At 45.4% G+C, this 17,605-nt stretch overlaps 1 protein-coding gene across 2 annotated transcripts in view; it reads left to right on the top strand.

Annotated features, from left to right (window-relative positions):
* faah (fatty acid amide hydrolase) overlaps nt 1-17,605 on the top strand; it is an 82,680-nt gene that overhangs the window by 11,518 nt on the left and 53,557 nt on the right. For both annotated transcript variants that reach the window (XM_068036943.1, XM_068036944.1), the window contains exons 5-8: nt 67-273; nt 5,990-6,030; nt 9,402-9,526; nt 16,998-17,123. In XM_068036943.1, the coding sequence (XP_067893044.1) occupies nt 67-273; nt 5,990-6,030; nt 9,402-9,526; nt 16,998-17,123 (499 nt within the window). The remainder of the gene's footprint in view (nt 1-66; nt 274-5,989; nt 6,031-9,401; nt 9,527-16,997; nt 17,124-17,605) is intronic.

The following is a 17,605-nucleotide window of genomic DNA, read 5'->3' as shown; positions in this document are numbered from 1 at the left end:
ATAGGGGAAAGGCAGGGAAATGTAAAGCAATTCATAATAAGAATAATGATTTGTTCTTTGCTAAAGCTATGGATGCTGTAACCCTATATTTGGGCAAACTGTCAACCCACATGATAACAAGCGCACGCCAGGCGGGTCATCTGGTGGAGAGGCCGCCCTGATCGCAGCTGGCGGTTCCATCCTTGGCATTGGAAGTGATATTGGTGGCAGTATCCGGGTGCCAGCTGCATTTTGTGGAATCTGCGGCATCAAACCAACTGGAAAACGACTAAGGTAAAATCAAATCAATTATTTTTCCTTTTTTGAGAAACCAAACTTTTGCTCTCAATATAGGTGATTTCCTAATAATCCTGTCATCGCTAGGATCTTTAAATCTCTTGTGGTTTGAAATACATTGGGGGGGGGGGGTGCTGGAGTTTAAATCTTTAAAAAAAAAGTGAGTGGTTTTGGGAGCGGGTGGCTGGTTAAAAGAACTGAAATTGCTAATGCATTGGGAAGCTGTAGCAACGCACCAACTTTTGACTTTGACATCAGCATGCGTGACTGCACATGTGAGATCCCTGCAGGAGAGGCGGATGGTCAATTTTAATATGGTAAAAGACAATTAGCAACTGTTCTATCTGGACTTTTCAAATTTAACTTGGAGTACACGGGTTTCTCCAGCTTCTTGGAGCTTGCCAGTAAATGCAAGACAAGTGGACAGCAGGGTTTGAGGGAGCTGAGCAAATGGCAAACAAAAAAATCCAATAAGTACTCTTACATCACACCTGCTTCCTTGCCTGAGTGAAAGGCTTTTGCTCATAGGACTTGTTCTCAGACTGTGCCTTCCCTACTTTGGAGGTGATTTCTATTACCTTGGAGTCATGTGCATCTATATCTCTCATCCACGAAACATTCAGTTCAGGATGGGTGCTGCATATGCAGCTTTACCTTGGGCCTTAGATGAGGACAGACGTGCAGCTCGCAGGAGGTGATACCCCCAACGTAGGGTTAAGAAGCAGAGGATAAACTTTCTGGATATGTCCAAGCATTAGTGGCTCAGGGTTTACTGTCAAGTGGTCGCTGACACTTGAAGCCTCCTGAAAGAAAACCACCTGCCAAGTGGACCAGGTGGGCACACATTGCCTGTAGTATGAAATGCACTACAACCCTTAATTTCTTCACCTCTGGCTCCTTCCTGGGATCAGCAGGTGATATTTGCAAAATCTCACAATCTGTGGCCCACAAATGCATCTTTCAGGTGTCTGATGCCATGTTTGAATGATTTGCACTTTGCAAACAATGAGACCAGTCAGAATGAGTGGGCACTTGAGTTTGCTGCTCTGACTGGCTTCACATAGCTCCAGGGGGTTATCGACTGCACATATGTCAATCAAGGTGCCCCCAGATGATCTGGGAGTCTTTGTCAACCGCAAGGGCTTCCATTCCACCAAAGTTCAGCTCGTGTGAAACCACAATAAGACTTTATGCATGTTTGTGTAAGAGCCCCAGGGTGCTGCCATGATGCTTTTGACCTCCCTAGGCAGAGTTAGTGGCTGGGTCCTTGGAGACCAGAACTACCCACTGAAGGCCTGGCTGATGAAACCTGGGAGGAGCACAGACAATGGAGGAGAGCCCAGGACAGATACAATTGAAGCCAATGAGAGCAGTCAGTGAGCAAGCAATCAGGATGCTGAAGATGCACTTTAGGTGCGTAGATAGATCTGGGGTTGCCCTTCAGTATGCACCAGCTCGGGTATGCAGAATGAAGCCGTTTGCTGCACCTTGTGCAACATTGCACAGCAGCGAGGACTGCAGCTCCAGGAGGAAGGTGGTGCTGAATGCGCTGCCTCTTCAGAAGAGCCGGAGGATGAGGAGTAACTTTTGATGTCGTGAAGGCATCAGAATTGGCAAACAGATGATGTCTGGGATGCTTAAATCTGGCATGGCTCATTTCGATGGAAACAGTGCACCCATCTTGCAACCAAAGATTGAACCCACTTGCCACCCCCATCCCCAATACAAGTGCTAAAATCAACAAATCATCTGTCACAGGCATCCATTGCTCATCTTTAACTCTTGTCTTACCATCCATCACAAGTGAAAAGGCCACTTGTCAGGCAGCAGGTAAAAATGGACAATGCAGGAACATGATGCAAACAAATTATTTTAATCTTACAGGAACTTGACAGTCTAACATAGTATTGTGCATCCTTGTGCATAATCATTCTGCAACTACAATTCTTTACTTTTTTTCTACTAACGTAATGAGGTGCAACCCCTGTGGTTTCAGCAAAGGTTGAAGCGGGCTGCTCATATCCCTGCTCAGATGCTCTTGTGTGATATCCTCCAGGTCTTGAAGACCGTGAGGGCTCCAGCAAAGACGCCCACCATTTTTTTTTCTTTGTTCGATCGTGGAATGTGGGCATCGCTGGCTAGGCCAGCATTTATTGCCCATCCCTAACTGGCCTTGAAGATGGTGGTGAGCTGCCTTCTTGAACTGCTGCACTGCAGGGACAGTCTCAGCCTGTGGGACTCTGAATGGGACCCGTGGAGGGGGGACAGCACATTGAGCAGAATATCCACTTCCACGTCCCCTTTCTCCATCTTCCCTCTCTTGGCTCACCTCCAATTCCATGCAAGCAATGAGCTAGAGAGCAGTTGGCTGCACATCAGTAAGGTGCTGAATGGCCAAGGATAGGCTTCCATCCATCCTGCTTAAGGTGGCATTCTGAGTGTGCAAGCCATTGGTAAGGGCCAGCATACACGCGTTTGACTGCTGCGTCTGATGCTCTTTGCAGGTGGCCATTCTTTCCATCAACTGAGACATCCATCGCAAAGGCCTGAGACATCATGGCACTCATGTTCGAGATGGACACCTCCAATCTCTCTCCAGTCATGTGCAGTGCGGCCGGAAAGGCTGGCAGAACCTTACACATTTTCTGCTGCTGCTCCAGAAATGTCCTTTTCATTGACGGCCCCTGAGGCTCAGCATTTACATCCTTTGGAGCAGAGCATGGAGTGTCCTGCGCCCTCCGACAGGGACTCTATACTACTGTCTGTCTCCACCACCTGTTCTTGCTCACTTGTGATGTGTGAGACACATCTGACTTTCCAGTCTAACCGAGGTGTGGATATAGGATCATAAGATCATAGGAGTAGGCCATTTGGCCTGTCGAGCCTGCTCCCCCATTCAAATAGATTATGGCTGACCCTCAATCTCTGCCATTTTTTTCCCACTATCCCCATATCCCTTGATGTTGGTAGTATTCAGAAATCTATCGATTTTCTGTCTTGAACATGCTCAATGATTGAGCTTCCACAGCCCTCTGGAGTAGAGAATGCCACAGATTCATACCCTCTGAGTAAAGAAATTCCTCCTCATCTCAGTCATAAATGGCCTGCCGGTTATTCTGAGACTGTGTCCCCTTGTTCTAGACCCACCGGTCAGAGGAAACATCCTATCCACAAACACCCTGTCCCGCCCTGTAAGAATTTTGTAAGTTTCAATGTGATCACCTCTCATTCTTCGAAACACTAGAGAATACAGGCCCAGTTTCTGCTATCCCTCCTTATAAGACAATCCTGCCATCCCAGAGATTAGTCTGGTGCCTCCGTTGCACTCCCTATATGGCAAGTATATCCTTCCTTAGATAAGGAGACCAAAACTGTACACAGTACTCCAGATGCGGTCTCAGTAATGCTTTATACAATTGAAGCAATACATCTTTTACTCCTATACTCAAATCCCCTTGCACTGAAGACCAACATACCATTTATTTTCTGCCTTAATTGCTTGCTGCACCTGCATACCCACTTTTAGTAACTCATGAACAAGGACACCCAGGTCTCTTTGGACAGCAACACTTCCCAACCTCACCATTTAAGAAGTACTCTGCCTTTTTGTTTTTTTTTAATCAAAGTGGATCCCTTCACACTTATTCACATCATATTCCATCTGCCCTGTTCTTGTCCACTCACCTTAGCCTGTCCAAATCCCTTTTGAAGCCTCCTTGCATCCTCCTTGCAACTTACATTCCCTCCTACTTTCATTTCATCTGAGCTGGTGGATGGTTTGCATGAGTCCTGTGACAGTGCATCCTCAGAATAAGTTACCGCCTCTGAGGAGATTTCATCCTCCTCCTACGGGACGCATGATGAGCCTGTGGGTGATTAACGATGTGATTTAGAACTGTCAAGATAAAGTGTCAAGTCATCATTGTGCAGGTGATCATATTTCACTGCTGATATCAAGTCAACATGAGTGAGTGTTGTGTCCCTTGTGGCTGTGTGATATTTAATTCTGTCACCAGGTAGCTGGGACACCTCCATCTCTTCATCTCCAATGGTCAGGCATGCTGAGATTCGGCTTATCTCTAGTGCCTCCTCCTCTGTAGCTGTCGGTATGGAGATGATTGGAGGGCCACCTCCGGTTCTGTGCCTCTCCCTAATGTTCTGTGCTACCTTCTGCAAGGTGGGAGAGAAGATCCCTACGAGTGAGGATGTGGAATGTGTTGAGTGGATGGATGGGCAACATTTGTGGAGGGTCATTCGGGGATAGGTGTGACATTCTATTAAGTTGAGGGTGAGTGTCAGTGGTGGCTGGTCATTTTGGGGATGTGAGGAGGTGCCTCGGGAGAGATGGATGGCTGCTCTTAAAGTAAGTTGGTGTGAGGAATGATATGCAGGAGAAGGCTTGGGAAGGTGCTTCTTTGTGACTGGAACAGGAAAGAGCTTGTGGAAAATAATGCATACCGGCCCATATTTCACCACTTCAAGATGGGGTGTATTACTACTCTGCTGCTTTCTGTCTCTTTTGCACAGCTGTGGATGGAGATATGCTCTTCTATTGACATGTCTGTTTTCATATTTGTCGCACCCACAACAGACCTGCTTTAAAAAAAAAATGTCTTTAGGTTTATCAATTGAAAAGATCTTTAACTGTAATGTTGGCATTGTTTTTTCAATCTATAGGGATAACAGGATGTAATATTTTACAAGACAGTAATAACACATTTGGAAAGGGGAAGATCACATGACAATTTATACATTTATCTTTTTAATCATTACATTCTTTGAAACACAGCGAGCCGAATTATTCTTCACTATGTAATTAAGTTCTAGACTATCTTTAATTTGCTACAGGAGGATAGAACAGTCTGTCTGTGGCTATAGATTTAAGCCGTGAGGCACATTTTTGTGTGGTGGCAGGGTGCTGTTTTGAGAAATCCAGAAGCGGGCATTTCCCAAATGCCCTGCAGTTTTTAAAAAAAAATTGCAGGACAAATTTCAATTTCTTTCTCCTGGTTTCCTGCTAGCAGCCAGCTTGATTGAAAGACTGGAGGCCTATAGCACAAGCCTGCAAAGGCTGGCATGGGAGTTGGCTGGTCTGGGGAGGGGCAGGGAGATGGGTAGATGGTGGGAGGGAGCAGACTGATTGCAGGGGTTGTAGGATGTTTACTGGGTAGCTTGTTGGACCTGGAGGAAACACTGCTGCTTCTCCTGGCCCACAAGCAGTGCTGTAAAGGCATTTACCTCATGGATTCAACCCTTGACTCTCACCTGTTGGGTTTCCCAAGGGTTGGGAAACCTGGTCAACATGAGTTTAAAAAATACAATGACATTAAAATGATGGCATGAAGTCTCATTATAATATTTAAATGACCAATCTGCCTCCTGTGAATGGATTGGTTGCCTGCCCCTCATCCCACCTCTACTGAAATTGGAAGTGGACGGGTTTGAGGTGGGTTGGCTTCCTGTTTGAGATTTTAAAACATTTTTAATCTCTGGCCTGATCCCAACCCACACGTCTTTGGGAGTTAAGATTCAGTGACTAGTTCAGTTAGTGGAGGATGCTCCACTGTTTTTCTGTTTATAGTTTTTTTTTGCACAGATTAGCTTTGGCATTAATTTAATTTCCCTGCTTTGAACCATTACATTCAAGCACTGTTAATGTTTATGAAGAGGAATCTGGCTCTTTTAGTAACATTTTTGTTGTTATGTTATATAGCTCTAAAGGATTCCGAGCCTCTATGCCTGGACAGAGAATTGGTGAGTTTATGGAAATTTAAAACTGACCTTCTGTTTTTCTTTTTGTTACCTGATATTTGAGCCCTTCATTACAGTGAACAATTTGCCTGAAACAATTTTAATTCCCGTTCAACATTTCCAGTAACTCGCCTCAAAGTTTCATCCCTTCCAAAGAGAACAAGGTCAACTTCCTTGACCTTTCATCATTTTGATTTCGGATACCTGGAATCTTCTCACTTCCGTGTCTCTGTACTCAGTCAAGGAATAGTCCCATGAATAGTTAACCAGAACTACACCCAGGACTGTTGAGAATCTTGTACAGCTGATACTTACCATCTTTTTATTTGTATGTTATGCCTCCACTAACAAATGCCAGTACATTTTATCGCCTCTTTTACTTTAACATTATACTCTGCCACGTGTCTGAAAGCTTTGTCTACTTTGCACTTTATCCAGATTCTTAAACAGGCATCACCTATTAAACCAGTGTCTATTTTTCGCATTCAGCATCGTTCAGTGAAGTGGGTAAATTGGGGCTGGATTTTCTCATGGGTTTGGGATCCCAACATCGAGACCAAATGGGGGTCCTGAATCTGCAGGTGCCGGCAGCGGGACCACAAACTTCTGGGAGTTGGCCTCGTAATGGGCCGTCTCTGTGTTTGCTGTCCTAGTAAGGATGGGGCCAGCTACTCTGGAGCCTCAGCAGCCCCACCAGGAGAAGGGGGTGCTGCTGAGGCAGGTCTGGGACCACAAGTATGCACCCTCACTGGCCAGCACACAAGGGTTGCACCACTGACTCCCTAAGCTGGTAGGGACATTGGAACAGAAGGGAAACACCTTAATGGTGGCTTTTCATCCCCACAGCCCTGTCATTGGGACAGGGAGCCTCTGGTTCCAATGGCCCCCTGGCCTGCCGCTGGGAGGCTGCCTTGATTGAGCTGGCAGCCTCAGCATGCGCCAGAGGCCGTTCTGACATTGATAAAATAACAGCGCTGGCTCAAAATGGCCCCTAATTGTCTGCCTGCCTCCGTGGAGTGGGCATCCAATCCAGTTACCAGTCTGCCCCAGGAAAGGTCCCCCTAAGGTGGTAACATGTCTGGGAGCTGTCCCGATGTAGCTCTCAGCTATTTTCCCGGTTCCCCGCCTCCAATGTGTCTCCACTGGGCTGGGAAAATCCAACCCTTCGTGTCAGATTTTGGATGGTGTGAAGCTCCATGCATGTTTCCTATCCAGGCTACCATCTTTGACATTGGCTGCACACTAGGGCATACACAAGTGTTCTGATCCTTGCTGCTTTTGGCCTCTCAGTAAAAAAGAATGAGGAAGCCGAGCAATCTCAATGTACAATGTAGCACTTTGAAACAAACGTATTCCCACTACAGGGAATGAGTGATGGGAGCAACGGGGTATCCTTGCTGTGACTGCATTTCCTCGGTCTCTGTTGCTAAGGCAGCAAAGTATGTAGGAAAATGTTGGGAATTCAGCTGAGGCGTGGCAGATATACCTCAGGAAAAAAATGATTTTTCTTTCTTGCAAATTGATGAAGCTTGTCGGGTGCCTGGAACGAGAAACGTTTATATCCAGAATTACTTTTCTGAGCAAGCCCATTTTCTACGGTTGTTAACTAACTCTAGAACTGGTCTGTCAAGGGGATAAATTGTTTCCAAATCACCCGAATGAGGGAGATTTCCTCTGCAGATTATGTGTAACAAAATCATAACATTCTTTAGAAGTGGGATTCCGATTTTGTTACACATTAACATTTTTTGGAAACCCGACACAGTGAAGGAAGATAGTTTTAGAAAATGAATCAGTCAGCATTTAGACATCTTGAGATATTTGAGCTTCCTCACCACCACAGACTCTGCACTAGAAACCGCTTTGATAAGCGATATGCCAATTAATTATGAATAGGTGGAAAACCTAGTTTATGGTCCCATTGAAATTGTTAGCAAAAAGGGGCAATCTACACAGAATCACAGGACAGAACTTTTACTGACCTGACCTGCAGGGATTGGGGTTCAGTCAGAAAGTTGGGTACCCACCATTTGGGATTCTCCCTTGTGCTGTGGAGCTTTAACTCCACCATGTGTTTGTGATGCCAGTGATTGGTTCCTTGCTTGGAGACCCTGCTTGATTGACAGCTGGGCCTCCAGTTGGGTGGGGAGCTGGTCACTGGCAGCCAAAGCAACAGATAAGTCTGTGTGAGTCTAGGGAGGGGGTCGACAGGGGCTGGGGGAAGGTCAGGCCCTATGGGATTTTGTGGGGGGTGGTTGTTGGAGGAGATGGAAGGTCCAGTCCTAAGGTAGGGGGTGGAAGGCCAAAGGTCTTGGGAAGTGGGGAGGGATTCGGCCTGTTGGACGGGGTGATCAGTGCCTGTTAGTGGGGAGGTCGGAAGCCTTGGTGGGATGGCGGTTGTGGGGGGAGCCAATCACGGAGGCTCGTCAGACAGACCCCTGGATCCAGGAGGTGGGTGTGAAGGTGTTTGCCTCCTGAATCCCCCAAGTCCTTGCCTTGATGAAGCCGCTGGGTTTCCTGATGCTCGGTAAACCCAGCTGACCAAAGTGAAAAGTTCAAAGCTGCATTGAGATGAGGCTTGTAGTCTCATTATCATATTTAAAGCTGCAACCTGCCTTCTTGGAACAGTTAAAGCTGGAAATGGTTTGGACCGGGAAACAGATTTCGGACAGTTTAAACCACCTGACCCAAACCTGCCCTTTTTTTTTCATTTAAAATTCCACCCATAGAATCACACAGCTCAGCAGGAGGCCATTGACCCAGCATGCCTATGCCAGCTTGTATCTGTGCATATGATCTTCTTGTATTTCTCTGGCATGGAGTCACACATTCCTGATTGTAGTGAATGTTTATTGAGTTTCAATTTGCTCCTTCTCTAACTAAGTCAACTCCGGGAAAGCCATTCCTCTTCTAACACTTCAGCCACTGAAAACCTAGCTTTTTGGAAAATTATTCCCCTTCCAAAATGGTGAATGGACAATAGAAGGATAAGGAAAGAAGGCAAATAAAATGTCAAAGGATAAATTGGGTAGGAAAAATGCAAAGCCAATAATAAAGCAATAAAGATGGAGAGGGGAAAGAAAGGAAGAGAAATAAGGCAAGTGCAATCATTCAGAGGAAGCATGGTGTTAGGAAAGAATAGGTTGGTTCTTGTTCACTTCAGGCTTTATCATAATAAACTAGGTGTGTCCAATACTGTACAACTTTCATTTTTATTATCTAAATTGGAGGAAAGTGCATGTCCTAAAATGGTATGCAGTCTCCCACTAGAATGGTTAGTTACTTGTGCACTCCGGACCTAGCTATAAGAAAGTTGTGTCATGACAGAACTCCAGAAGGTGTTTTAGAATATTGCAATCTTCAATGTCTTCTAGTTGAGCCGGCGGTTGGTCCACTGGCCAGAGACGTGGATAGCTTGGCATTGTGCATGAAAGCTCTGTTATGTGAAGACATGTTCGAGTTGGATCCCACAGTGCCACCTATTCCCTTCAATGAGAAGGTAATGTGTAAAGTGAACTAGATTTTTATCTTGTATTTTTTATCTTTCATCCTGCTCTCCTCTCTCCTGCCTCCCACTATATCAGAGGGGATCTCCAAAACTTCTGATTTCTGTAGAAGTGGTGGAGGATTATTGTGGTGGGCTTGTGTACGCTTTCCTTCTCCCAATAATGATATTATGTTGCTCAAGGTGAGGGATGTCACTGTTAAGAATGGAACATCTTTTGACTTTTGTTTTTAGTGTCAGACACCTCCAAATTAGTGACATTATCTAACAGATATAAGGGAATTTTATGAATTTGTGATCACAGCATAGGGTTTCATTCTCTCAGGAACATTTACTCAGAATTCAGGCATATACTCCCCATGATCTAGGAGCATAGGAACACTGGACTTAGGAGCAGGAATAGGCCATTCAGCCCTTCAGGTCTGCTCTTCAATAAGATCCATAGCTGATCTGGTTGTGGTCTCAACTCCATTTTCCTGTGTGCCCCCTATAACCCTTGACTTCCTTGTCTATCAAAAATCTATCTAACTCCACCTTGAATAAATTCAATGACCCAGCCTCCACTGCTGTCTGGGGTCTAATGACCCTTTGAGAAAAAAATTCCTCCTCATCTCTATCTTAAAAAGGAGACTTCTTATTCTTTAAACCGTGACCGGAATTTTACAAATTTTCCAACACCACCACCCCCCACCCCCCCAACCCTGCTGCATGGGGCGGCAGCAGGGATAAATGACCTGCCTGCCCCAGGCCAATCAAGGCCCTTAAGTAGCCAATTAACTGCCACTTCAGGGCCTCCTCCCAGCACCACGGGTATTTTACCCTCAGTGGCCAGATGGCAAAGAGCCCAAGAACCCCGCCTGGTAAAACCAGGCGAACTTCTTGCAGGCAGATGGGGTGGGGGGGGACTCCATATTGGGCACCCTGTTCCCCACAGATGAAGCCCCAATGCACAGTACAACATATCTCACTGGCCAGCAGTTCCATTAGACGGGACTTCCTACCTCAAGGAGGTGGAAGTCCCACCAAAGACCAATTAAGGGCCTGGGGGATGAAAAATCCTGGCGTGGCTCTCTAGGCCTGGTGGAGGCAGATTTGCCACCGATATTTCAGCTGGTGGGTGGGGCCTCCCGGCCAGTGTCCTCCTAGTTCTAGTCTCCCCCACAAGAGAAAACATCTATCCGCTCTTTCAAGTCCCCTCAGGATCTTATATGTTTCAATGAGATCACCTCTCATTCTTCTAAACTCCAATGGGTATAGGCCACCTTCATAAGATAAGCCCTTCATCCCTGGAATTAGTCGAGTGAACCTTCTCTGAACTGCTTCTTATGCAATTGTATCCTTTTACAAATAAGGGGACCAAAACTATACACAGTACTCCAGATGAGGTTTCACCAAGGTCCTGCACAGCTGCAGTAAAACTTCCCTATTTTTATACTCTATTCCCCTTGCAATAAACGCCAACATTCCAATCACTTGCTGGACCCGCATACTAACCTTTTGTGACTCGTGTACGAGGACGCCCAGATCCCTCTGTACCACTGAGTTCTGTAATCTCTCTCCGTTTAAATAGTATACAGCTTTTCTATTCTTCCTGCCAAAGTGGACAAATTCACATTTTTCCACATTATACTCCAGCTGCCAAATTTTTGCCCATTCACTTAACCTATTTATATCCTTTTCTTCCTCTTGACAACTTACTTTCCTTCCTATCTTGGTGCCATCAGCAAATTTAACTACCCTACATTCAGTCTCTTCATGCAAGTCATTGATATAGATTGAAAATAGCTGAGGCCCCAGCACTGATCCCTGTGACACTCCATTAATTACAGCTTGCCAACCTGAAAAGACCCATTTATCTCTACTCTCTCTGGTTCCTGTTGGCTAACCAGTCCTTTATCCGTGCAAATATGTTACCCCTACACCATGCGCTCTTATCTTGTGTAGTAACTTTTGTGGCACTTTATCAAATGCCTTTTTGGAAATCCAAGTACTCCACATTTACAGGTTCCCCTTTAGCCACCTTACTTGTTACATCCTCAAAGAACTCTAATAAATTAGTTAAACATGATTTCCCTTTCAAAAAACCATGTTGACTCTGTCTGATACCATTATGATTTTCTAAGTAACCTGCTATAACCTTTTTATACTGTATTCTAGTAATTTCCCTATGACCTGTTAGGCTAACTGACCTATAGTTTCCTGCTTTCTTTATTTATTTAGAGATACAGCACTGAAACAGGCCCTTCGGCCCACCGAGTCTGTGCCGACCAAGAACCACCCATTCATACTAACCCTACAGTAATCCCATATTCCCTACCACCTATCTACACTAGGGGCAATTTACAATGGCCAATTTTCCTAGCCCCTGCAAGCCTTTGGCGGTGGGAAGAAACTAGAGCACCCGGCAAAAACCCACATGGTCACAGGGAGAACTTGCAAACTCTGCACAGGCAGTACCCAGAATTGAACCCAGGTCCCTGGAGCTGTGAGTCTGCGGTGCTAACCACTGCGCCACCGTGTTCTGTCTCCCTTCTTTCTTGAATAAAGGTATTACATTTACATCTTGTGTCCATTCATTTCAATGGGCAGAAAATCATGGGAAGTGCACACCTGAATTCCTTATACATGCTCCCAGTGTAAAATTATTCTTGTAAATTTTGCTTTATACTGCTCTAATGAAATCATCTTTGTCACCACCTTACAAAATCATCCCTTAGTGTATCGCTAGACATCTGCATTTACCTGAGTGGGTTTACTAATTCTCTTTGGCCTCCTTGTCTCGAGAGACAATGGGTAAGTGCCTAGAGGTGGTCAGTGGTGTGTGGAGCAGCGCCTGGAGTGGCTAAAAAGGCCAATTCTAGAGTGACAGGCTCTTCCACAGGTGCTGCAGAAAAATTTGTTTGTCGGGGCTGTTACACAGTTGGCTCTCTCCTTGCGCCTCTCTTTTTTTCCTGCCAACTGCTAAGTCTCTTCGACTCGCCACACTTTAGCCCCGCCTTTATGGCTGTCCGCCAGCTCTGGCGAATGCTGGCAACTGACTCCCACGACTTGTGATCAGTGTCACAGGACTTCATGTCGCGTTTGCAGACGTCTTTAAAGTGGAGACATGGACGGCCGGTGGGTCTGATACCAGTGGCAAGCTCGCTGTACAATGTGTCTTTGGGGATCCTGCCATCTTCCATGCGGCTCACATGGCCAAGCCATCTCAAGCGCTGCTGACTCAGTAGTGTGTATAAGCTGGGGATGTTGGCGGCCTCGAGGACTACTGTGTTGGAGATATGGTCCTGCCACCTGATGCCAAGTATTCTCCGGAGGCAGCCAAGATGGAATGAATTTAGACGTCGCTCTTGGCTGACATATGTTGTCCAGGCCTCGCTGCCATAGAGCAAGGTACTGAGGACACAGGCTTGATACACTCGGACTTTTGTGTTCCGTGTCAGTGCGCCATTTTCCCACATTCTGTTGGCCAGTCTGGACATAGCAGTAGAAGCCTTTCCCATGCGCTTGTTGATTTCTGCATCGAGAGACAGGTTACTGGTGATAGTTGAGCCTAGGTAGGTGAACTCTTGAACCACTTCCAGAGCGTGGTCGCCAATATTGATGGATGGAGCATTTCTGACGTCAGGCCCCATGATGTTCATTTTCTTGAGGCTGATGGTTAGACCAAATTCATTGCAGGCAGCCGCAAACCTGTCGATGAGACTCTGCAGGCATTCTTCAGTGTGAGATGTTAAAGCAGCATCGTCAGCAAAGAGGAGTTCCCTGATGAGGACTTTCCGTACTTTGGACTTCGCTCTTAGACGGGCAAGGTTGAACAACCTGCCCCCTGATCTTGTGTGGAGGAAAATTCCTTCTTCAGAGGACTTGAACGCATGTGAGAGCAGCAGGGAGAAAAAAATCCCAAAAAGTTTGGGTGCGAGAACACAGCCCTGTTTCATGCCACTCAGGATAGGAAAGGGGTCTGATGAGGTGCCGCTATGTTGAATTGTGCCTTTCATATTGTCATGGAATGAGGTGATGGTGCTTAGTAGCTTTGGTGGACAGCCAATCTTTTCTAGTAGTCTGAAGAGACCACGTCTGCTGACGAGGTCAAAGGCTTTAGTGACATCAATGAAAGCAATGTAGAGGGGTATCTGTTGTTCACGGCATTTCTACTGTATCTAACGAAGGGAGAACAGCATGTCGACGGTCGATCTCTCTGCATGAAAGCCACACTGTGCCTCAGGGTAGACACGCTCTGCCAGCTTCTGGAGCCTGTTTAGAGTGACTCGAGCAAAGACTTTCCCCACTATGCTGAGCAGGGAGATTCCACGGTAGTTGTTGCAGTCACTGCGGTCACCTTTGTTTTTGTAGAGGGTGATGATATTGGCATCGCGCATGTCCTGAGGTACTGCTCCCTCGTCCCAGCACAGGCATAGCAGCTCATGTAGTGCTGAGAGTATAGCAGGCTTGGCACTCTTGATTATTTCAGGGGTAATGCTGTCCTTCCCAGGGGCTTTTCCACTGGCTAGAGAATCAATGGCATCACTGAGTTCCGATTTTGTTGGCTGTACGTCCAGCTCATCCATGACCGGTAGAGGCCGGGCTGCGTTGAGGGCAGTCTCAGTGACGACATTCTCCCTGGAGTACAGTTCTAGGTAGTGCTCAACCCAGCGGTCCATTTGTTTGCGTTGGTCAGTGATTATGTCCCCTGATTTAGATTTGAGGGGGGCGATCTTCTTGATGGTTGGCCCAAGGGCTCTCTTAATGCCATCATACATTCCTCTGATGTTTCCAGTGTCTGAGGCCAGCTGAATATGACTGCATAGGTGTTGCCAGTAGTCTTTTGCACAGCGCCTGGCTGTTCTTTGTGCAGTGCTTCTGGCTGTTTAAGAGCTACGGATGTTAACTCGCTGGGGGCTTTCTTGTCGTTCAACAGTGCAATGCGCTTAGTGGCTATGACAGATTCCAGCTCTTCATTGTGAGATTGAAACCAGTCTGCATTTCTCTTCGCACTTTTGCCGTAGGTGGTCAAAGCTGACTCATAGATGGTGTCTCTGATGTGGGCCCACTTGGTCTCAGCGTCCCCTGTGGAAGTGTTTTGAAGGGCTGTTACAAGTGAATTTACAAATTTTTGTAACAGCTGTGGATGAGAAGTTTTGCTTGTGTTGGTGCGTGGGCTAATTAGAACCGAATAATGGATTATTTTGTATTGTCGTGTAACAGCAGTCTCTACCTCAGACTTTTAATTTCTTTGCTGATTTACATGCAGGCAGCTTATATTTGTGAAGAAAAAAAGACCTTCGTTCCATTGATTTTAGTTTGGATTTCAGAGCTGAAAGTTCTTTTCTTTTGGGCCTCCTTATCTCGAGAGACAATGGATACGCGCCTGGAGGTGGTCAGTGGTTTGTGAAGCAGCGCCTGGAGTGGCTATAAAGGCCAATTCTGGAGTGACAGGCTCTTCCACAGGTGCTGCAGAGAAATTTGTTTGTTGGGGCTGTTGCACAGTTGGCTCTCCCCTTGCGCCTCTGTCTTTTTTCCTGCCAACTACTAAGTCTCTTCGACTCGCCACAATTTAGCCCTGTCTTTATGGCTGCCCGCCAGCTCTGGCGAATGCTGGCAACTGACTCCCACGACTTGTGATCAATGTCACACGATTTCATGTCGCGTTTGCAGACGTCTTTATAACGGAGACATGGACGGCCGGTGGGTCTGATACCAGTGGCGAGCTCGCTGTACAATGTGTCTTTGGGGATCCTGCCATCTTCCATGCGGCTCACATGGCCAAGCCATCTCAAGCGCCGCTGACTCAGTAGTGTGTATAAGCTGGGGATGTTGGCCGCTTCAAGGACTTCTGTGTTGGAGATATAGTCCTGCCACCTGATGCCAAGTATTCTCCGAAGGCAGCGAAGATGGAATGAATTGAGACGTCGCTCTTGGCTGGCATACGTTGTCCAGGCCTCGCTGCCGTAGAGCAAGGTACTGAGGACACAGGCCTGATACACTCGGACTTTTGTGTTCCGTGTCAGTGCGCCATTTTCCCACACTCTCTTGGCCAGTCTGAACATAGCAGTGGAAGCCTTACCCATGCGCTTGTTGATTTCTGCATCTAGAGACAGGTTACTGGTGATAGTTGAGCCTAGGTAGGTGAACTCTTGAACCACTTCCAGAGCGTGGTCGCCAATATTGATGGATGGAGCATTTCTGACATCCTGCCCCATGATGTTCGTTTTCTTGAGGCTGATGGTTAGGCCAAATTCATTGTGAGTTTGTAGTTTTCATTTGTAGTTTTCTGGTATTTCACCCAATGTCTGGGCTGGTTCTCTATAACTTTTTGTGTTGAATTCTAGCTCTTTTTCTTTTGTCAAGTTGATTTTTAGATGGCTGCTTCAATTATGTAATCAGACCAGAATGCATTTTATAAACAAAAAAACAGAGTGATTACTCTTCCTTCCTCCACAACCTCTGGATTATGTGTTCGAACTGATTTATTTAACATGTCTGCTTCAGAACATGTACCTTTTTAATACATTCCTGCACGGAGATGTTACTTTTGGTTGTGAAGTTTTGTAATCAGCGAAGAGGACTGTAAAAGAATTCAGAATGGCATAAACACATTAACAGAATCAATAGTCAGATGGTAAAAGCAATTTGCCTTAGATAATTGTAAATAAATACAATAGATTAAAAAAATGGGAACATACATTTCATGAAAATACACTGAAGGGTGTGAATTAGCAGAGCCCAGAAGTTTGGATATGCCATTCTCTGGAAGTGAGAGTGCAGGTAGATAAAACCATTAAAAAAAATACCAGTGGAATCTATAGATTTTGTAAATAGAGTTCAAGAGCAATAACGTAATGATGAATTTATACAAAACATTGGTTAAGCCACAGTTATACCACATACAATTTGGGTAAGCCATTATTGAAAGGGCATTAAAGATGTAGATACCTTACAACATAGATTATTTTCATGATAGCGCTCCTGTGAAGTGCCCTAGGACATTTTAATATGTTAAAGGTGCTATATAAATGCAAGTTGTTGTTATAGTAGATCCAGCAGGATAATGAAGGGGATGAGAAATTGTGATTAAGTGATGAGGGGTCATTAATTTTCAAATAAACACAAGGAGCGGTTTCTTAGAGAGAGTGTTGTTGAAACATGAAATGGTATAGGTAAAAGCAGGGATCATTGAATATGTTATCATTCCTCTCTCATTCCTCAGCCTCCTGACAGCATTCCTGATGATGGATATTCAGCCCATCCCTGGGCTTAAGTTGCAAGTAAACTGCCAGTGGGAGATATTTCCTTCAGCCTTTCTATCTCCGGTTTCCTCAGAATCCAGAATCATTGACCCATTTCTGACTGAAATTCTATTAAAATACATTGTAACAGGTCTATTTGAATGCTTGTGCTGCTTGAAACGGTTCTGCTCAGTATCTAAATCTCAAGCTTCTCTTTAATGTATATACTTTCATTTTAGGTGTTTTCCAGCTCCAAACCACTGAGGATAGGTTATTATGAGAGTGATGGGTTTTGGATCCCCAGTGCCAGCATGAAACGTGCAGTTCTGGAAACCAAACAGTTGCTGGAGGAGGCTGGACACACGGTGGGTTTACAGATTTATGGCTGAGGATTGGCAGTAGTCTAACGGAATAGAGACACACTAAATGTTTTTGTGATAGAAGAAAACAAGTCTTTGATTCTACCTTTACAGGAAGTGTATTTTAGCATTAGAATGGTACAGCATAGAAGGTCATTCGGCCTGTCAAGTCTGTCCGGCTGTTTCAAAGAACAGTCTAGTTAGTCCCGCTCCCTCGCTCATTCCCCCTATCCCTGCAATGTTTTTCTTCAATTATTTATTCAATTTTGTCTCATTTTTGCCAGAAAGTGCCTTTGTTTTTTTTTAATGAATACTTTTTTATGATTCTAGTTTTGTTTTTAAATTGTACATTTTCAGTAGGTTTATTTAGGTACAATCCTCATCATCCGAGCATTCTGAACTAACTGGTGCCGTTGTGTGGAGAAACCCACCTTTTGACGAGGATTTTTTTTTCACAGTGGACCTTATTCTTCATGCAATCTTTTCTG

This window comes from Heterodontus francisci, chromosome 8 (assembly GCF_036365525.1).
Source record: "Heterodontus francisci isolate sHetFra1 chromosome 8, sHetFra1.hap1, whole genome shotgun sequence".
Taxonomy (NCBI): domain Eukaryota; kingdom Metazoa; phylum Chordata; class Chondrichthyes; order Heterodontiformes; family Heterodontidae; genus Heterodontus; species Heterodontus francisci.
The sequence above is the reverse complement of the archived record's forward strand: the minus strand, read 5'-3'. Positions and strand labels throughout refer to the sequence as shown.